Source organism: Mustela erminea, chromosome 3 (genome assembly GCF_009829155.1).
Source record: "Mustela erminea isolate mMusErm1 chromosome 3, mMusErm1.Pri, whole genome shotgun sequence".
Lineage (NCBI taxonomy): Eukaryota > Metazoa > Chordata > Mammalia > Carnivora > Mustelidae > Mustela > Mustela erminea.
The window spans coordinates 162,612,457-162,633,862 of NC_045616.1; the positions used below are offsets into that span (position 1 = coordinate 162,612,457).

The following is a 21,406-nucleotide window of genomic DNA, read 5'->3' on the forward strand; positions in this document are numbered from 1 at the left end:
GGCCCCGCCGTCCTGCGCGTCCTCCCCTCTCCTCCCTGTCCGCGCGCTGCGCTCCGGGCCGCCCCCTCCCCGCTCCCGGGTCGGGGCTGCGCGCCAGGACGGGGAGGGGCGCGAGAGCAGGGGGGTGGGCGTGAGGGCACCGGACAGACGCCGGGTCTGCGAGGTGCAGAGAAATGCGGAGAGCCGCTCGGGAAGCGCGTCGGGGGCGGGCGCCGTGGCGAGGACGGACACTTCGCTGCCCGCGGAAGGAAACCCGGTGGGACTCGGCAGCGACGGGAGACAGTCACTAAGAGCTCCAGAGTCAGCGACGTGGGAAGAGCCAGGTCACCAAAAAATGCGGTTCTTAGAAAGAGAAGATGCCCTTAGTCCTGGGCTCCGGACCCCAGGGGCTGCGCGCTGACCTCCAGAGAGGCCACCCGGAGTCTTCTGCCGCCAGGCTCCGGCAGCTCCAGGCCTGGGCAGCGGGGGCCTGTCCGCCTGCTAGGGATTCTCCGGTGCGCTTGCTTTCCCGGACCCGTCTCTGCCTCAGAAACGTGTTGGAGAACCTCAGACCACCGTCGCCTCTGAAATCCACTCAGATGCGGGAAGCCCACCCAGAGGGTCGTGGACCCCGCCCGAGAGAGATTTACGTTTGACTTTGAATTGCACTTGGTCTAGTCCACAGCAGCATGTTTGGGTTTGCAAACAACTGGGAGGCAGAGAATCAAAGGAGATCGCAGAACCCAAATTCAGGACCTTGACTCCTTGCTGCCCCCCTCCAGGACCGAGGAAGCGCTGGGACCAGAGGGGTCCTGGATTAGGAATCCGAGGGGAGGGTGCTCTGTTCCACGAAACTACTTACATTGTAAAAGTTGCTGCATTAAGGGGGACCCATGTAAAATGTGTATATTTAATTTTAATTCACCCCCCATAAAAAATTGTGCGTTCTGAAATGGTGGCTCTTTTCTCACCAAACTCTTAGGAACTCGGCTGATGCCAGAGAAATGAGAGAATGCGAAGCTCCTGCGTGCCTCCGGTTTTATTAAAGTGTCCCGGCATAATTTTCCTGGTTCCCCAAATTAAACCGAGGTGGGAAGAGATAGGTCGGGCAGCGGCTAGGGCGCCCACCGCCCGTCCGTGGCCAGGGACTGCACGGGGCCACCGCTGCAGAGACGAGGCCGCAGCCGTGGGCCACAGCGCCCCCTCGCCGCCCGCACGCAGGACTCTTGGGCCCGCATCACTCCCTGGCCTCCCCCGTGCTGCAGAGCCCAGGACAGATGGTGTCTGCGAGGCGCCCTGGCCGGTGCAGCCAGCTTCCCGGAGAGAGACCCTCGGGCCCAAGCCCGCGTTCCAGGCATCTCTGCGCGCTGGACCTCGCGGGCAGCCCCGGCTCTTTGAAAGGGGCAAGTCCGCGCCGACTCGTTCTGAATGCGTTGGCCACTGTGACAAGAAACAAAACATGTGGCAGTGTTCACTTATCATCACAAAGGCACGCACGGGAGGAGGGGGAGATGCAGGGCCAGCCTGAAACTGAGCGTCTCCCCTGTAATTGTCACAAAGTGGTCGCGATTTCACAGCAGCTCTCGGCTTTTCCTGCGCCCCTTCCCGCTCTCTGCCGAGCCGAGCTCGGACGGACAGCAAGAGCCAGAGCGGCCAAGCGGCGGGCGAGGTCCGGGCAGCTCTGCTCGCCTGGACACTTTTGCACGTGGGCTGGGCATCCCGGGCCCGCAGTCCCGGGGAGGAGGCGGTGGGCGCGCATCGCCGCGGCTCTCTCCCCGCACGGCCTGCGCTCTCCACGGTCACGGGAGACGGAGCTCGAGGAAGCCAGGCCACCCTCGCAGGCGGCCGCCTGCGGAGCCACCGCGTCGGGCCTCCACGCTTGCAGCCTGTCCTTCTCACTGACTGATTTCAGAAGAAGGCCAAGCCAACTTGAATCTAAGAAAAGGAAAAGTGATTTTAAAATATCAGGGCGCTTTAAAGTGAAACGGAGTTTGTATATTCCAATAACAATGCAGAGCGTAAGTTTTAATGTCTCTGCGTAGGCATTTTAATCTGCTACAGTCACTACCAATAAAAACCGCATGTAGTGCGATTCGACTGTTTAATAGCGCAAGGTAGACGGTTTTTATTAGTAGCAGGCAGCAGTATGGAAAATTTAGATTTCAGTGGAGGAGTGTAATTGCTGGGAGAAAATACACTCGAGGAAGAGGCTGTCTTTAGAATCAGCAGCAGAAGCTAAAGAGGGGAAGAGACAGTGCGTGTGCCCAGGCACCCAGGGCGACCAGCCCCTCCAAAGCCACATGCGCTTGTCTGCTTATATACTTAATTGATGTCAAAATCGAGTGTATCCGGAGCATACGCTCCTGCTCCAAACTGGGGATGTTTTTGTAATAATTCAATGTTTTCTTTTCTGCCCCTGGCAGAGATCAGGCCCAAGGGGTGGGGGGGAGAGGGGAAGGGGCCAGCCCCAAATGCTAATGAAACACAGCAGGAACTGGCCTTTAGAAATGGAAATACTGGAGGCCAGTCATCCTTGGAGATAAAAATTAGACCTGATTTCTTTCACTTAAACTATCTAATTGGAAGCGAACCCAAAAGCCCGCGATCTGATCTGCTGCTGTTTATGTTTGTCCTTCAGCGTGTGTGATTCTCATCTGTGGCCTGCACCTGGCCCAGTCCTCTCCTGGGAAGACCGGAAATATCACGGATCCTGTCGGTGCTGCATTCCAGGGCACTGCTGGAGTACCCCCCCAACACACACACACTTTTCTCTTTTCTTCTTGACACTACAGTGGTCGATGTAGAGTGTCTGCCCTGCACTGACTTGGGACAGCTGGCCTGGGGTGGCGGCGTGGTTGGATCTGCTGGGCTAGGTCCTCCCAGTGGGCCAGTGTGAGGAAAACGATCTGTTTGGGGGTGCTGTGGATGTTGACGTGTAGAGGGTGCAGAGACTGGTTTTTAGGAAGGAGGGAACACTGGGGAGGAGGGGGGGAAGACTGGTGGGGGCTGGTCCTCATTGAACCGACTAGGAGTCACAGGCCCCCATGCAGGCCAAGGAGGATGGGTTCTTCCCAAACCTAAAACCTCGATTTGCCTCCGGTTCCTTAGGACCTAGAGAAAGACAAACACAGCTTCACTGTGTCTTGAAGGTTCAGCTTGTAAACAGGCCTGGGCTGGAGCTTCTGGATCCCCAGCTCCCAGCCTGGCCTGGCCAGCGCCATCCGGACCTCAAAAGAAGTCCCTAACAGGGCTGGCGCGGCAGCGTGCGGGGAGGCCTGGGGGACAGCGCGCTGCAGGCCTGGGCTACCCCGCAGCAATTTCACCTTCCAGGTAACCCACCCGAGGGGGCCTTGGAGAAAGAGGCACCTGTTGGGCGGCAGCCGCGACCAGACTACTGCACACGCCTGCGGGCCCTGGACCTCCTGAGCGCCCCCCATCGGCGACCACCCTCCAGTAACCAGGCGCCCACGTCTTCCGGGCGCCGTGGGCAGGGAGGGAGGGAGCTTGAGAAACGGAGGGTCTTCTGGGGCCGGGGTCCCAGGGCTCCTCACTAAGCCTCTTGCCTCTGGGCCCGAGAGGCACCTCGGGAGCCGCGATACCTGAGCCCCCTGCGCTGCAGACGGCCTCTTTCTCCTTCCTTCCCGAGTGACCCTGAGGCTTCCCGTCCTGCCGGAGGCGGGCTGTCCGGTGACAAGGCTTTTCGACACTTGTCCGAAAGAGGCGTCAACTTATTAAAATAAAATCAAATAAAACCTTTCGGGGGTGGCATCTTCACGGGAGAAACACTGGCGGCGTGTGTCACAACATTCCCAACGCGCGAAGTCCTGCCGCGCAGAGAGCCCGGTCTCCACTATGGACTTCGGGCACAAAGCTCACCTCTGGGCCCTCCTGGCCGTTCGCAGTGCCGGACCCGGATCCGGGTCCCGCAGGGACGCGCTGGGCGGCGCGGGGCAAGCGACCAGGCTCGAGGCCACCGGGAGCCTCACACCGGAGAGACAGAGTCCACGCAGGAAGGTGGAAGAGGAACCCGCGCACGCCCCCCTCCCAGGACCTGGGCCGCGGCGCCCCCATCCCGCACTCCCTTCGCCCCCACCCCCCGCCCCGAGCTGGGGTCACGCGCGCAGTCACCTGGGCCGGCCTCTTCGTGGCGCCGAGGGACGGGGGTCGTTCGTCCCTCAAGGGGGCCAGACAGGCCCGACTGCGGGCGGCCTCTGCCTAGTCCTTGCGGGCCGACCCGGGACGGGGGTTGGGGGTGCGATGAAGAAGGGGACTGGGGCGGCGAGGGGAGCCGGCCCGCGAGAGACGGGGTCGCCGGCTGGCGGGGGGCGCCGGGAGGACGTGCGGGGCGGGGCGCGCGCCGGGGCGAGCCGTTCGGTCCGGCCGGGCAGCGGGGCCGCGGGCCGCGGGCTGGGGCTGCGCGGGAGGCGACTGCACCACAAAAGCCTGCGCGTCCCTCCCTCCCTCTCCCCCGCCCTCCCGCCTCCTCCTCCGCCCTCTCCTCCCCTCCCCGCCCCTCCCCCGGCCGCGGCCCGGCAGCCGGAGCGGGCGGAGCGGGCGGAGCAGGGGAGGGGGCGGGCGCCCGCATATGCAGATGAGCGCGTGACGGACAGCTTCGCGTTCCAATGTCCCTCGGAAACTCGAGCGCTCCTTCCTCAACTCCTCACTCCCGACTCCAGACGCCCCCAAACCCCGACCGCCGGCCTGGCGCGCGGCTGCGCCCACCGGCTCCGCGCCGCCGCCGCCGCCGCCGCCGCCGCCGCCGCCGCCGCCGCCGCCGCAGCCCCGCCGCCCCGCCGCCCCGCCGCCCCGCCGCTCCCCCGGCCCGCGGGCCTCCCGGGCTAGTGCGCCGGCCGGCCTGCCTCGGCCCGGGGCCCCCGCGCCCGCCGCCGCGCCGCGCCCCGGCCGGGCGTGGATGGAGGGCGCCGCGCGCCCTGCCCGCTGCTCGGCGTGACGCGGGCCCGCTGCCCCGCGCCCACCATGTCCTACCCGCAGGGCTACCTGTACCAGGCGCCCGGCTCGCTGGCGCTCTACTCGTGCCCGGCGTACGGCGCGTCGGCGCTGGCGGCGCCGCGCAGCGAGGAGCTGGCTCGCTCGGCGTCGGGCTCGGCGTTCAGCCCGTACCCGGGCTCCGCGGCCTTCACGGCGCAGGCGGCCACCGGCTTCGGCAGCCCGCTGCAGTACTCGGCCGACGCCGCCGCCGCCGCCGCCGGCTTCCCGTCCTACATGGTAACCGCGCGCGGCCGGGCGGGAGAGGACGCGGGACGCCGGGGCGCCGGGGCCGCGATAGGGGCTCGAGGGCGCGGGGAAAGTGGCGCGGGCGGCGGCTCCGGAGGCTCGGACGCGGGCGGCCGCGCGGCGGGCGGGACGGGAGGCCGGAGTGGGAGGCGGCGCGGCCCGCTGGCGACGTCCCCCAGACCGGAGGCGCCGCTTCCCCTTGGCTCTCGGGTGATGTTCCCAAAGAGCCTGAAAAGTGCGAGCCCGCCGGGGTCGGGGATCGGTGCCGGGTCGCCCTTCGTTCGCGCGCAGGAGCCCGGAGAAGGGTGCAGAGCCGGCCGGGGGCTCGGCTCGGGGAGCGAAGCCAGGTTTGGCGTCCCCGGGGCCTCCGGGACGACTGCCGGGCGCTTTGGGGTCACTTGCGGGGCTTGGGGGTCACCGGATGGTGGGGGGAGTCCAGTACTTGGCGGCAGCTCGGAGCCCCCGCCAGGCGCGCCGCGATCTCGGCCTTAATCTGTCCCATAGGCCGCCCTTTCGAGAAACGTGTCGGCGGGCGTGCGGCAGCCCTGGTCGCCGCTTCGGTCCCGGGCGTACGGAGAACCGCCCCTGCTTCCCCGACCTGGCGTCGGCCCGCTCGCCTCCGGTTCCGCAGCTGGGCCCGGCCGGGGTGGCGGTGACGCCCGTTTCGGGCGATGGAGGCCGTTACGGGGTGGTGATGGGGGGGTTGTCGCCACGGCCCGCCCTCGGTGGGATTCCGAGGCAGGGACAGCGGAGCTGGGGCCTCCGCGGAGGCTGCAAATGTCTCGAATTTAAACGTTAAAGGCTGAATTAAAATGCTAATTACCGCGTATTTGAAGAATTCGAAACGGTGACTGGCTTCTGAGTTGCAAATTGGATTTGCGGAGCTTTAGAGCAGTGAATGGCGGAGCGGGGGCTCCGGGTGGCTTTTTAACCATATAAGGGCGGGGAAGGGGGAGTAGGGGGAGCCAGCCAGAGAAATTTAGATATCAAGAAAGTACCTGTGGGTCTGTGAGCGCGGTGTTTGCGTACATCTGCGCCCGCAGCTCAGGGACATTTGGGAGGAAGAGATGTCATTTTAGGAAAGTGCAATAGTTCAAAAACTCGAGATTGGAACTGTAGCGTTTTCGTGATCAGCAGCCTGTCTTACTTTACCCGCTGCGTTTTTTTTCTGCTCATTTGCCGAGGGAAATAAGGCTCCAGCAGGGGACTCACCCTGGGCAAGGTGGCATCAGGAGGGCGGAGGGGTCACCTTTGGGCTGAGGAGGGCCAGGGCCCCGCACACCCCACTCACCAGACTCTTGCTGGTTCCAGGGCACACCGTACGACGCCCACACCACCGGGATGACCGGCGCCATCAGCTACCACCCCTACGGCAGCGCGGCCTACCCTTACCAGCTCAACGACCCAGCCTACCGCAAGAACGCCACGCGGGACGCCACGGCCACGCTCAAGGCCTGGCTCAACGAGCACCGCAAGAACCCCTACCCCACCAAGGGCGAGAAGATCATGCTGGCCATCATCACCAAAATGACCCTCACGCAGGTGTCCACCTGGTTCGCCAACGCGCGCCGCCGCCTCAAGAAGGAGAACAAGATGACGTGGGCCCCGAGAAACAAAAGCGAGGACGAGGACGAGGACGAGGGTGACGCTGCGAGGAGCAAGGGGGAGAGTCTAGACAAGGCGCAGGAGGGCACGGAGACCTCGGCGGAGGACGAAGGTGAGCAGGGCCGCGGGGGCGGGAGGGCGCAGGGAGCTTTCTTCCCAGACCGGGGCAGAGTCTAGTCGGGGAAGATGCCCCCGCCGCCACCCAGGTGCGCATGGGACCCATCTAGTCCCGGGGCATTTTTTGGGGAGGCTCTGCTCCCCCTAGGACACAGCCAGGCTGGGGTCGGGTGGGCGATCACGTGGGGCGAGGCCGCCCGGGGCCTGGGCTGTCACCGCGTCCCACAGCCCTGCCCGCGCCCCTGCAGGGATCAGCCTGCACGTCGACTCGCTCACGGATCACTCGTGCTCAGCCGAGTCGGATGGGGAAAAGCTGCCTTGTCGTGCCGGGGACCCCCTGTGCGAGTCGGGCTCCGAGTGCAAGGATAAGTATGACGACCTGGACGACGACGACGAGGACGACGAGGAGGGCGAGCGGGACCTGGCGCCGCCCAAGCCCGTGACCTCGTCGCCGCTCACCGGCGTGGAGGCGCCGCTGCTGAGCCCCCCGCCCGAGGCCGCGCCCCGCGGTGGCGGCGGAGGCAAGATGGCCCTGGGCAGCCGGACGTCGCCGGGCGCGCCGCAGCCCGCCAGCAAGCCCAAGCTGTGGTCTCTGGCCGAGATCGCCACGTCGGACCTCAAGCAGCCAAGCCTGGGCCCGGGCTGCGCGCCGCCGGGGCTGCCCGCGGCCGCCGCGCCCAACTCCTCCGGGGCGCCGCCGGGCGGCTCGCCCTACCCCGCCTCGCCGCTGCTCGGCCGCCACCTCTACTACACGTCGCCCTTCTACGGCAACTACACCAACTACGGGAACTTGAACGCCGCGCTGCAGGGCCAGGGCCTCCTGCGGTACAACTCGGCGGCCGCGGCCCCGGGAGAGGCGCTGCACTCCGCGCCCAAGGCGGCCAGCGACGCGGGCAAGGCGGGCGCGCACCCGCTGGAGCCCCACTACCGGCCCCCGGGCGGCGGCTACGAGCCCAAGAAAGGTAGGCGGCCCGCGGCCCTCGGGGCCTCCGGGGAGGGAGGACCAGCGGGGCCCGGCTTAGCCCGCAGTCCCGAGAGAGCCTGGGTCAGGGACCAGGGAGACCCTTGGGCCTGGCACGGGGAGCCTTTGTTGCTAAAGCAGAGAAGGGAGAAGCTAGAGTGCGCCCCTCCGACCAGAAGTTAGGGGAAGTGAAGGGGGCGGTGGCGTGGAAAAGGGGAGGGGGGCCAGCTACCCCGGCCTTGCAGTAAGTCTTAGCCCTTAGGTCCTTGCATTTTTATTTAACTTGCTATTATCATTCCGATTAGTAGTATTATGATCGATCTGTTTCCGCAAAAAAACAACTAGTCCAGAAATGCAGATTACAGCTTGTCTCCCAGCTGATTGAGCTGAAGCTTTGGTGTGTTCTGTTAGGAGAGTCTCAGCCAAGTCTTCTGTCCTGCTTTTGGTGGGAAGGAAACAAAACGTTCCAGTAACTCGGAGAGGCGCTCACTCCTCCAAATAGAAGACCAGAGTCTTTGCAGCTCCCCAGGCCCTGTTCCTGTGTCCTCCTGTGCCTGGCTCCTGGTTCAGGCTGGAGTTCCTAAGACCTGCAGGAGCTCCAGGAGGCAAGACAAGAAAATGAGAACAGGAAACGTGCCCCGAATCTGTCTCAGACAGTGGCCGCTCAGACAGTTTCCCTAGACTGATTTGTGCGTTCAGGGAGCGAGCCTGCGTGGGTGCGGGCTGGTGGGTGCGCAGCTGTCTGGGAGACAGATGGCTCTGGGGTCAGGTTCTGACTAACTGCCCCCTCCCCTGACAGATGCCAGTGAGGGCTGCACGGTGGTTGGTGGGGGCGTCCAGCCCTACCTATAGAAGGCCCCTGGGCAGCATGCAAGTAAGTGGGCACGCGGTGGGTGGGGGGCTTACAGCTTTGCCCTGTAAACCTGCTTAATGTCTGTTTCTTGCTTCTTGTCCTGGAGTCCGATGACAGAGCTTTGCCATGGTTTTCGGTCTTTTAAAAATTTCCCTTTAAGTGGGAAAGGAGCTGTTCTGTGTTATTGGAGGCCCTCTTTTTCCACTCGGGCTCTGCTCTGAAGAGTCGCCCCTTTGCTGGGAACCTGTATCCTGTACCACTGCTGTTGTTTTCTCCTTGAGAAACAGATCGTTACAATGTGGGTATTTGTATGCAGTTTGGAACCATTTTTTACTGCGCTAGATTTGTCACAGACACCGGCTTTGACGAGCTAGTGCTGCTGAAGCCTGGGGCCTCAGGACCCTTTAGAGGTGACGCGTGCAGAGTAAACCGGAGAGAGCCGGAAGAAGCACTGGCCGGTTATCAGGCCTGCCCCCGGGTCCCGATGGACTAGATAGGACCCTGCCGTTCGCCAGGCTTACAGCAATATCTCAAAAAATCCCTACTTTACAACTAGGCAAAATTACTAATCACAGATCTTGAAGATGTTGGGGAAGAGGCGACATCATTTCAGATCGACTTGTGTTTATAACGCGATGAGTTGGTTGAGTTGGATGAGATGGCTGAAGGGTTTGGGATGATTTGGTTTTTTCCTTGGTCCACAGGCAGGTGTCACAATTGCTTTGGAAAAAAAAAAAGTCAGCAGGCCATTCTCTCTCCCCACGTTCATAAATATACAGACATAAAAACACATCTCTGAGCCCGGACCGCATCTCGTGCCACCGCAAAGGAGAAGGATCCACAGACTCGAACGGAACAGACTCTTGTTGGACATAACCGTGAATTTGTTGGCGTAGTATAGCTTCCCCAATGTACGTGTGACTTTTGAAAACAATCTTTTTTCTCAGGATATCTTGAATTGATCACTTCATTGCCACGGTATATATTCTATAGGTGTGATAGGATTTACTGTAAAATTTATTTGTAAAAGATGTACACAGTAGAAATAAAATGTGATTGAAGAACTTGAGTACTTAAGAAGTGAAAACAAATTTGATATTTATTTTTATAAGGATATAAAGCTTCTAGTAATTTATGCAAGTTGTATTGCAATGGAATCTAAACTTTTTGTAAATAAATTCTGCCTGGTTTTTATTTGAACATTGCTGGTTATACAATCTTTGTTGGTTGTTTAACAAGAATTCTTTACTAATTTATATCTTAAATTGTAAATAAAAACAGACTAGTCTACGACAATATGGTGTCTGGGGCTCGTTTTTCCTAGGAGAGTGATTTGGGTAGGGAGCCCTAGTTAATGGCAGCCCCTCCCCCGAGGTGATCTGACCTCAGGCTTTTTAATGAAAATGTGTAAAATAATCTCTCCCTTCTCCTGCTCATTAAAAAAAGGAGAAAGGCAGATGGAAGAGAAATACATAGTAGGGCAATAACACCCAGTTTGGGATTATTTCTATGTGCAGGTATTGTAAGAAAATTAAGATTTTTGTGCTCTGAATAGGCAAATCACTTGTTCATGTCCATTTTTTTAAACTTAACATCCTCACGCCTTTTCAAGCTTAAACATCCTCATGTGTTATGGTCCATTTTATATTTTATTTCTATGCTGGCTTTTTGAACCTTCTAGATCCTGTAAGCGGGAGCACGGGTAGTAGGGAGTCGCACCTCTGACCCACCATAAATTACTGGTGGAAGTAATTGTTTATTTTAAAGACTGAATTATCCGCATCGGCAAAGATTATTCCGATTTAAGGACCTTGACTCTCCCTTGAACATTTTTCACATTAAACACAAGGCGAAAATCTGGGAGAAGAGATTTATTTTCCCTTTCGTGACTTTTACCCTTACCCTGGGGGAAAAGAAAAGTTTAAACAGCCTTCGAGTATGGCCTGGTTATTGTGCTGCTGCCTATCTAATTACAGGACAAGTCTAGAATTTGTAGGCAAGTAGCGTATTCCCTTTGATGAGTATCATAAAAGCAGCAAACCTGTCATTTTAATTTTCAGCAAAATTATATGGATATCCATATAATATGATTTCAGAGAAGAAATGAACAATCATTTATTTCCTTTCCAAAGATAAATTGAGTGAATATAACTTACGGTTATAAAACAAGAATAATAGCTTCTTAGATTGCCCTTTAATCAATCATACACTTACTTTTCAAGAGGTTCATCTGTTTTATTCCGTGATTAATAATGCTGCAGCAAGAGCGCATTACTGGATCCCAGCGGGGGACGTCCCGGATGCTTTTAGCTGCTTTGGAATGGTCAGTTGGGGTTCATTATGGGCTGATATTGAACAATTTATAAAATCTTGTCTAAACATCTGCCAGCTCCGATCGGGCGATGTGTCTGAGGATGGGAAATTGCTGGACCAGTTGATATTGACAAACGGATCTCTCTCCAGTGGCTTTTTGTGCTGTCGAAATTAGTGGCCTCTTGCTGGGGTCTTGTTAGAAAGGGTATTTGAAAGTAATCTTAGGTACTTGAGGCAAAGCCAGGGGGCTGTTAAGGGACCCGGGCCAGGGCAGTGGGGAGTGGAGCTTGTGGCTTGTCTCCTGAGAGAAGGTTTGGGTTTGGGTTTTCTGCTACTTCTCAAGCATTTTGTTGGTTGGGAGCATTTTGTTGGTTTGGGGCATATAGGCATTTGGAGGCTGGACGTAAAGTCAACCGGCGGGGTACCAGGCAATTTTGTTTTATTTTGTTTTCTCCTTCCTGCCTCCCCAAGTGAGGGACGGGAGACTTTTGGAGCTGAGCTCTTCCTGGGCGAGGGGGAAGACTGTTCACTCGGAAACCGCGGCAGTCTGCAGCAGCGAGTCTGGAAGAAAGCACATGTGAGGTCTGCAAACGGAAAAGTGAGCTGTGAGCTCCATGGCTCGCTTTTGTTTCCGATGCGAAACCTTCATAGAATTTCCGCGAAGACAGTAACGTCTCCCCTCCAGATAGCATTTCCAAGTGCAGTACAAAGGGATGGAGTAGTTGGCTTTTGTTAGCATTAGCCCTGGTCCCCGAGTCAGCGGGGCTGCAGGGCGCATGCAGCAATGTCTGCTACATGCAGTGGTATAATTCCAGCGTTCGGAAGCCTCCCCTGCAACCGATGGAAGTGCACGCTCTCTAACAAATTAAGCACTTCAGGACCACGCAGCCTAATCAGCATGCAACAGTTCAGTCCGGGTCTCTCAGAGGACAGTGCGGGGGAGTGGGAAACCCAGACAAAAATTGATCTTTGTGCATATGTGCAGAAATTGAAGCTGGATAAAAGCTGCCTCCCTTTGGAACAGAAGATTGTTTTACCTGGACATGTGATCCGTCCCCGCGCGCGCGCACGCCACACCCGCCCGGCCCGCGACCCGGTTCTCCGGGCAGCCGGACAGCCGCACAGCCGGACAGACGGACGGACGGACGGACGGACAGCCGGACAGCCGCACCTTTCGGTGGCTGCAAGCTCGGAGCTGCGCGGGAGATTAGCTCAGGCTAACGAGTCCACTTTGATGTTTGTGGGCCCAACAAATTATCAAAGATTTCCAGAATTTACTCGCCCTGCCTCCCGCCCTGAATTTCATGCCGGAGAACTGGGTTTTTAAATGCGCGCTAAGAACATAAAACCTGCAGGAGTTGAGACGGATCTATTTTAAGGAGAAATGCGGAGTGATTTATGAGCTCTGCTCGGGACGATCGTTAGAGAAGATGAAGAGGAAGGGGGAGGGGAGGGCCGGGCCGGGAGGGGGAGGGGAGGGGAGGGGAGGGAGACGGGGGGGGGGCGGGGGAGCGTCTTCGCCGGGAAGGAAGCTGGTGCGGGTCCGCTTTTCCCGTCGGCTTTCAAGTCCAGGTCCTCCGAACTGCCGCCGCGGGGCGAGGCCACTGCAGCTCCCCGAGCGGGCGGCGGGGCGCGCGGGGCGCTGGCGAGCCGGGCGCGGGGCTGCGGGCCGGGCGCTCGCGTCCCTCGGCGTGCGTGGCTCGGCGCGCGGGTCCCCGCGCTCTGCGGCCGGCGCTGCGGCGGGGCTGCGGGATCGGACCCCGCGCTTTCATCTCCCGGGCGGGGGCGGGGCGGGGGCCGCGGCCTCCCGCGCCCGTCGAATGTCAACATTTGTTCCCAATAAAAGAGTTACTGTTTCTGCAAAGCTGCCCGGCAACTGCCTTTGAAACTTGAAAAGAACTTCGTCCACCTTTGTCTGACGCGAGGCCGCGGCGAGGGCCGGGGTGCGGTGGGGTGGGGTGAGGAAGGGCCGCGCTGGGCCCGCGGGGTCGCCGCCGGCACCCACCCTCGCAGCCCGGCGCCGGGTTGGCAAGCGGACGGCAGCGGGGCCGGGGCACCTGCGGGCGCGGGCGGGGCGGCCAGGGCGGGAGCCCCCGCGCCCTCCTGCCCGCCTGCGCGTCCGGGTCTGGGAAAACTGCGTTCAGATCTGCCTTACAGAGGCTGAGCGTCAAGTGGGCCCTGAGCTTTTCTTTATCGTACAGAATAAACGTGCCCTACACTTCCCATGCCAGTGTCCAGTAAACAGACATCAGCTTGGAAAAAAAAAAAAAATCATCGCAAAGAGATGTATTTGTCCGTCTGAGGCAGCCCTTTCAACTCTAAACATACCCTGGGTTATTAGGAAGTTTTCTCCGAGTAATACTGTGCAATGCTTGTCTAACAGACGATTCTTCCTCAGTGCCTTGAAAATCCCAAGAAAAGCATTTATTTTAACCCCAAATTAAAGATATAAGTAGAACTATGAAACAAGTGTTTTTACACAGTTTTTTACAAAAATAACATTTTCAGCATTTTAAAAATGTATTAACCTAAGAGGCAATCTCGGGAACAAGACACACCAGTCTGTGATCTGCGGATATTATGATTAACATCATCGGAATTTCTACAAATCACAAAGGGGACATGTCCCTTTGATGTATTTTCAAACCTTTATGTAAGTGACAAATCCCTACAGATATTTTAAAGGCTTATTATGAGAAGAAGTAATCTATGACAATATAATTTTCCAGTTGCTGGAAATTACTTTCTGTGGGCCATAATGAAAGCACGTGCTCGCCGTCCCCTCTGCTTTGGCTGGGGCTGCATGAGACCAGCATTTCATGATGTGCACAGAGATCTCACCCTCGGGAGTCAACGGAGAAATCCCTTGTCTAGGGTGCAGACACCCCCATTTGCAGGCTTCACTACCTCCTCACCTGTATCTCCTGCAAAGGGAGGCAAAGAGACTCACTGGCACTTCTCCCCTCCAACTCCCTAGCAGAGAATAGGCTCTGTGGTCTTTCCACTCAGGCAGAACCTTCTCTCTCTTTTGAAGAAAGATAAAAATTGAAGATGTTATTAAGGAGGGCTATCCTGGCGATATAATAAGACAGGAATGAGTTGTGAAGTCTCCCTCCTGTGTTCTTCTGCCATTGCAGCTGAAGCGGAAGAGGAGGAAGGTTTTGTCTGTTTACTTGAGTCTGGTCCCAAGATAATAAGGGAAAGTCTTTTAGAAAGTGTCCCCAGTGTTACTTTGCTCTGTATGGAACGGAACACAAATTAAATCTAATAAAAAAAGGAGCAAACTGAGGTTTGGGGCTGCGTCCAACGGGTCCGGAGCAGACCTTCAAGGGAAATACCCAGAGGGCAGAAAGAAGACCCAGCACTGCAGGGCACTGGCGCTTTTTGTGGGGAGATAAATTGACGATTTATTGTGTGTAACTCCTGATCAATTATTAATCCTTAGTGTCAACAACAGGGTCATAATCACCTTTGGTTATTTAAAGGAGTATTCTTTTTTTTTCATTTCTCTGATCCGTAATTAGTTACTGCTCCTGAGCGAGGATTCCCAGGCCAGCTACGCACTGCCCTCCCAGCGTCAGGGTCCCCGCCTCCCTTCTGGTGACCTTTGGGGAAAACACCCACAGTCAACTTTCTGCCCTCAGCAGCTCCCTCTCAGGCTCCCTTCCATTGATGGGCACCTCCCCCCTCAGCTCCCACAGCCATAAATAATGATTCCGGAGAAAAGCGGGGAAGTGACAAACAGAACGCAGCTGGCATTAATAAGGCTGATCAAAGTTGGTGACCGTGGAACCCCTCCCCGCGAAGAAGGTCTGAGGCCCATATAGGTGCCCATCGTAGCTCCTGCCTCTTCCTCCAAGATCAAGAGAAAGGGCAAAGCGAACGTTTTAACCGCTGGCTTCTTCTACCAGGGGAAAGCGGCTGGGAAGGATCCCTGCTCCCAGGCCTTGCGAATCCCCCGAGGGAAGGGCCCGAACCAGCTTGGGGTTTGAAGGGACCCGAGTTTTCGCCCCGCCCGGGTGCACCGGCTCCCGCCCTCGGGAGCGGCGTGCAGGGTGGTCCTGGGCCCTGAGAGGGTGGGTCTCCAGTTGGCAGTTAGCTGGGCACAAACAGGTGACTCGAGTTAGCGGGAAAGGGGGTGGTTGGCGCTCGGAGAAGCAGGGAGGGGAAGCCGCGCCGCAGCACCAGGGGAGCACCGCGGCTGTCCGCGCATCCATCTCTGCGTCCCAGGCGCCGTGGCCCTGAGTGCAGGTGCGGGAGCTGGGGGCGTCCGCTGCGCTCTCCCTAGGGGACCCAAGCTCCGTGGAGTCCCGAAAGCCCCCCCAGGGTCGGGACCGAGCGCGCGCGTTTTGCCCCGGCAGGCACAGCTGCAGTCCTTTCTTCAGGCTCCGCTTTCCAGCTCTCCAGACCCCTCAGCTGTCCGAGATGGGGGCGCCTTTGCGCTGACACCCCAGGCCCACCTCCGCCCCGCCGTCCTCCTGCGCAGCGCCGCCACGCTTCACTGGTCACATCCAGGCAGTGCCTGGACTCCCAGAGCCGCAGGAGGTCAAGGGGGCACGCAGGTGCCGGGAACCACTTCACGCTGCACCTGCGCCGGACTGCCTGGCGGAGTCACTCGGGGTCCGGCCGCGAACCTACGGCGTGGGGTGGGGCACCTGGAAGTGGGGAGCCGCAGGGATCCAAGGCAGTGCTGGGCTGGAACCCTGGGCTCTCGTGGCAGAAGGTGCCCCATGTCACTGCGGCCTGAGAGCGCCCAGCCCATTTCTCCCACTTTGGGCCCCTCCCCTTGGGATTGGGAGGTACCGGGCCCTCCAGCCTCTAGAGGAGGCCGCAGCCAAGCGCGCTGGGCGGTGGACCGGCCTGCAGGAAGGATGCAGGGCTGCCAGTTCCCGTGAGGCCCACGGGGCTCACCTCCCCCCGCCCTACCTCGGCAGGTCCCTTGCTCTCGCGTCCTCCAGCCCTGCTCAGGCCCCCTTCCGAGGCTGGTTCCGGGGTGCGCACCCCTTCCCCTGGGCAGCCTCAGGAAGCCGCCCTCCCCTCCCCACGCCCCCAGAAGCGCTTCTCGGAGGAGGTGAGGAGTGTGGCGCGTCGGGCAGGTGGAGGGGCGGCGACCCTGTGCTTGGAGCTGCCGCGCCTTCTCGTGTCCCCTCTCTCTTTCCGGGGTCGGTTCTTCCGCGCACAGGCACCGCACGTCTGCGGGCAGCAGAGCTCCGCAGCCACACCGAAGCGGCTGAGAGCAAGGACTCCGCACCTGCCGCGGCCCTCGGTTGCGAGCCGGGTGGTGGGCGGAGCCGCGCGCGGGAACGGACCCCGCGCTGCGCCCCGGACGCCCTCACTCCGCGAGGGCAGGCCTGGCATGTGGCACTTCCAGGGACAGCCTCGGATAAGCGCAGGAGGGTCAGGGCGCTGGAGGGAGCCCTTGGCATCACCAGGGCTCAGAGACCAGTGGCTCACAGAGCTGCTGCTGCTCTTTAGAGAATTTAACAGATCAAATCAGGGTTTTACAGACCCAACAAAAACAATGTAGCCACCTCGACGTACCGCCTGACCCCTTCCCCACTGTTCTTAAGAACTCCCTGGCGGGCTGCCTGGAGGTGGTGACGAGACCTGTGTATGCAGCCTGTGGGCGGATGGGGGCGCTCGCGAGCGTGTTATTCCGTTGGTTTCCACTGTTCCACAAGCCCCAGGCGCAGGCCCCAGGCTCCGGGTTTTTTTCCAATTCGGCCCCTCTGTCACCCCGTCCTTCCTGGGCCTGGCGGGGCGGCTTGGACTGGGCACAGAGCTGGTAGCTCAAGGGTGAAGTCCCCTGCCTCCTGCGGTCTGGCAGAGGATCCCAGGCAAGGTCAGGACCTACAGGAGGCAGCAGAGGCCATGGGGGTGCGGGAGGCCCTGGGAGATGGAGGGACTGGGAGTCCACGGTGGGGTCAGGGGAGATGCTGTGTTCCCGAACCGTTGGCGGTCAGGGCCTTTTTGACTGGGGGACATTATGGCCCTGAAGTGACCTCAGCTCAGTCCCTCCTCACTGTTCACACCTTGGGCGGAGGCGGGGTAACTGGATCCCAAAGGTCATGGCAGTCCCAGATGAGGAAGTGGTGGCGGCTGGTCTGGGGTCAGCCCCCCAGGGCCTGGAGACGGATCTGGACGCGACCCAAGTGCCTGCAGGTCAGGTTCCAGGCGGTACCTGGCCATGACCTCAGTTCTTTTAAATAAGGGGCCCAGACCAGCGCCAGGTGTATCCTTCCTGACTCTCACACAGTGGAAAAACCGTGTTTTATAACGATTCCGTGATGCTCGCCGGCGCGTAACTCTGTCCTTGGTGGTGATGCGCCCGGGTATAAACGGAGCTTCTGAGAGGCCCGGCCTCTGGTGAGCCGGCCTCCCGCAGGAGGTCCAGGAGGTCCGGGCTGCAGTGCCAAGGTCACGAGGCCGACCCCAACCCTGAGTGGAGACAAGGTGTGCGGACAGTTGGAGCTGACCGGAGGCTGCGCCTCGACGGAGTTAAACCCTCTGCCGGGGGAGACGGAGCCGCTAGTGAGTTACACTGTAACCAGCCCCACTGACTTCTCCGAGCCAAGGAGAAGCGAATAGTGTAGTCGGGTGCACAGCCCTCCTCTCCCTGCCTTTCTGGGGCGAACAAGGCCCCATGAACAGGAAGAAGGCCTAGTTGCAGGTGGGCTGTGGGCCGGGGAGGGAAGGGGGTCATGAGCTTCTCAGGCCAGGGGCACTTATGGCTTAACCCTTTGAGGTCAGGAAGGGCCACTAGTAGATAACTCCTGATGTAGGGAAGGGAACAGGAAGGTTCTAGACCATCTCAGAATCAGGGGTCCAGAAAAGCATGGCTCCATGGTACTGGGGTGCCCCCACAAGAGCCCTGGGCATTTGGGGCAGGAGGCATGGGGCACATGCTTGCTCCTATGGTAGGGTTGTCTCCTGGGGCAAGTCGCCCGTGGAACAGAGTAGAAGCTCTGCTGAGGGCAGTGACTTCCTTGATGCGGCCCTGCCTCTGGCTCTGAACAGTGCACTCGGAAGGGGCAGTGTGTGTGCTCGGGAGGTGAGGGCTGCTGGGCAGGGGGTCCCAGAGGGGCCGATGTGGGAGGGCCACCTCCACAGCCTGAGAGGGGAAGGAGCGGCACTCAAGACAGTCCCGTGGGGCTCTGTGGGTCGCCCAAATGGCCCCCTCCCCGAACCGTAGCTCGTCCCATCCGGGAGGCTGCCCAGGGGCTCTTTGTTGGGTTAGGCCAGTTGGTCTCGCTGCCCTGGTGGGTCAGTCCCCGATCTCATCCTGGCCTGAGGCCTGGCCTGAGCCACGGAGCAAGAGGACGACGAGGCCCGCTGTATGTGTGACGACTGACCGTCTGCGGACCGGGCTTCTGAGCTGCTCAAGACACTGGGCTTTAGGCTTCCCTCCACCGGGAGACGCGCCTTCAAGTGATGACATCACAAGATCCCCACAAAGCTTGATTTGCGTGGAATTTCAGGGCCTCCCAAAGAGGACTGGATTTAATGGTCGCTGTGCCCGTCTGGGTGCTGTGCTCCGGGGGCGTGGGGGAGGGGGACGGCGCGTGGCTTTGTCCTAGCGGAAAGACAGCAGTGTTCACAAACGACACATTCTTTCCTTTGATTTGCTCGTGTCTTTGCATGAGTACCTCCAGTAGCAATCAAGATGTGCTTGTGATTTGTGTCCCACTGACCATGTATGACTTAAAAATGAGGAAGTTGTTGTATTCGAAGTGTTAGCTTAGCTGGATTTTCGACAGAAACTGTGCAGTTAACCAGACGCAAGAAACAACAATAACCAAAATCGCCAACTTGTTTTCCAAAAAAGAGGTTTTTTTTTTCTTCTAGAATATTCAGTTACCCATTGAGATTTAAAGGTGAAATCGACATAATTTATAAATACCCAAATTTTAAATAAAAACTTGAAAACAAATAAAGTTGCACGGTTTAAAATGTTGACATTCCATCCCTGAGGGGGCATCACCTGAGGGCGAGTCCCCGTGGAGGGAGTGGAGCGCGCTGGAGACAGAGGAAGGCTGCCCCCTCCGCCTCCCCACCCCGCCACCCCCGGACCCTGCTAGAGGCCTTAGGGACTCATGTTGCTAGGACAGGCCTGCATCTGCCCCTCCGCACATGGGAAGCCACCTCCCCTGTGCAGAGCAGCCCTTGGGGTGTTTAAATGCCAAGGTGCAGAGGGGACACTGGGGGCAGGGCTGGGAAGGTGCTCTCAAGGTCACCAGGGTCAGAAGTCAGTGGGTGTGGCCAGTGGGCAGCAGGTAATCTCAGATGGTGTGAGAAGCAGAGAATGACCCCAGTAAAGCCCTAATAGGGGAAGGGTTGGATAGCAAGGACTCCAGAGACCTTCTTTCCTTGGGGTCCCCAGCTCCAGCCCCCACCCAGCGTGCAGCCCAGAGCAGCCCCACTCCAGGCCCGATGCCCCAGGCAGCTTCCCCTCAGCCGACTTCTGTCTCCGCTAACTTCACACGCAGGGCCCCTGCTCATAGGGACCGCTGCGCCGATCACAGCCGAGGGTAGAGCATTCTCGGGGACGCAGAAACATTGCTCAGCAGCGGCCAAGAGTTCCCCGTGCCCCCTGCGGCTAGCACCTTTGTTCCGCGTAGTCCGTTTGTTTCAGTGGGTGATTGGCTATTGATACGTTATTAACTAAAGCCCGGCGTTTATGTTAGGGCTCACTCTGTGTTGCGCCTTCAGTGGGTTCTCACAAGACGCGCCTCGTGAGGTTTGCTTTCATATATGAATAGACCTCTTCCCGGCTTTAGTGGTGCTCCTTAGACTTCCACACACACACAAATAATAATAGATACAATCACTAAGTAGGTACAATACAAGCAGAATACTATGTACACGGGAATGTAGAAAAGACTCCAACATGAATATAGACACACATAAATATCAGAGTTGCTAAATGAAATACAAGACATCAGTTACATTCGATTGTTTTTATAAACAGTGGATACTTCCGTAATGTAAGTGCCAAGTATGTCCCCAGTGATGTTTACCTCTAAGTTTTGTTGGTTTTCTCTACTTTGAATTTAACTGTATTTATTTTATCTTTATTTGCTAAACCTGGCCATCTTAATATTGATGAGACACAGTAAAATATATTTGTCAAATGACACTTTTTAAAAAATACGTGTCTTGGGGCACCTGGGTGGCTCAGTGGGTTAAAGTCTCTGCCTTAAACTCAGGTCATGAAACTGGGGTCCTGGGATCGAGCCCCGAGTCGGGCTCTCTGCTCAGCGCGGAGCCTGCTTCCCCCTCTCTCTCTGCCTGCCTCTCTGCCTACTTGTGATCTCTCTCTGTCAAATAAATAAATAAAATCTTTAAAAAAAATAAAAAAAAATACATGTCTTGAGACGGAGGAGTGGAAGGGAAGGGGCAAAGCAGAGTCCACACGATGAGATTTGCTGTGTGTTCCCATCTGGGGCTGAGGGCGTCTGGTGGCTCTTACTGGAACCAGAATCACCTTCTGCACGATAGGAAGTAGGTCAGGAGGGAGATTCAAGCACAGAGACATCGCCCATCCTCCTGACACCTCTCTTACGTTGGCCGGCCGGCCAGACCTTCCGCGGAGATCTCGTCCCAAATCACAGACTCTTCTCATAAGTAAATGCAACTATTTAAAAATGGTCCCTTTAACTCAGCATGAAGTTACTGACAGTCACCAACGTTCACAGTGTTTACATACGCCACATGAAGTGACTTCGTGTCTTAATGTCCTTAAGCCAGAATGGCACTGGAATCACTTGTAGAGAGATTTGGGGTCAGGTGGCTTGGCGTGGACCCAGGTACTGGCACTTCTTTAAACAGCGAGGGCCTGAGGCTAAGAAAATGAGAAATTAAGAAATAAAACACTCAGAGCAGAAATTCAGACACCGGTCTAGCAGTGGACCCAAGTGGGAAAGAGCCTGGCTTTGCAGTGTACATGAAATCACGTCTTGGGTAGGTTTGAAATACGGTGACTCGCACACTCTTGAAGGAGCCCGAGGCCCCACAGACCACAGGGCCCCGCAAACAGAGCTGCCGGAGCTGGCGGGGGCTGGGTGGTTTCGCTCGGCCATCAGTGGGGGTCAGGAAGCTCTTTGGTTTCCATCAGAAGCAGGGTAAGTCCTGCACATTAAAGGTAGTGATGCCCAGGATTAGAGACCAGCCTTGGCCCGGACGCAGCTGTGGGCACACAGACCAGCCTTCCTCACGTTCCCCAGGAGGGACAGATGACGGCCTGGGAATGCGGGCCTGGCCTCTGCTCGGCACACTGATTTACGAGTCTGCGCACCCCAGCTTCGGCCAGCACCGAGGTTCACAAATGCCACGGGCCAGGGATT

General features: G+C 58.3%; 2 protein-coding genes across 6 annotated transcripts; one reads left to right on the forward strand and one right to left on the reverse strand.

Moving 5' to 3' along the window:
• Positions 1-1,003: 1,003 nt before the first annotated feature.
• Positions 1,004-4,455, reverse strand: LOC116587111. Of its 5 annotated transcripts, XM_032337822.1 has the most exons (3): positions 3,856-4,432; positions 3,579-3,706; positions 1,004-1,419 (listed from the first exon to the last, which is right to left on the reverse strand). In XM_032337822.1, the coding sequence occupies exons 1-3, from the start codon at positions 4,048-4,050 to the stop codon at positions 1,095-1,097; spliced, it is 648 nt and encodes a 215-aa protein (XP_032193713.1). In that variant the 5' UTR covers positions 4,051-4,432; the 3' UTR covers positions 1,004-1,094. The 5 variants fall into 5 exon arrangements, 1 of the variants encoding a protein (XP_032193713.1); XR_004284332.1 differs by lacking the exon at positions 3,579-3,706 and having other exon boundaries at positions 1,004-1,914; positions 4,108-4,455; XR_004284331.1 differs by having other exon boundaries at positions 1,004-3,706; positions 4,108-4,451.
• Positions 4,456-4,839: 384 nt separating this feature from the next.
• On the forward strand, positions 4,840-10,046 carry IRX2 (iroquois homeobox 2). Its single transcript, XM_032337821.1, has 5 exons — positions 4,840-5,205; positions 6,526-6,931; positions 7,185-7,898; positions 8,697-8,771; positions 9,455-10,046. The coding sequence occupies exons 1-4, from the start codon at positions 4,957-4,959 to the stop codon at positions 8,747-8,749; spliced, it is 1,422 nt and encodes a 473-aa protein (XP_032193712.1). The 5' UTR covers positions 4,840-4,956; the 3' UTR covers positions 8,750-8,771; positions 9,455-10,046.
• The last annotated feature ends 11,360 nt before the right edge of the window (positions 10,047-21,406 follow it).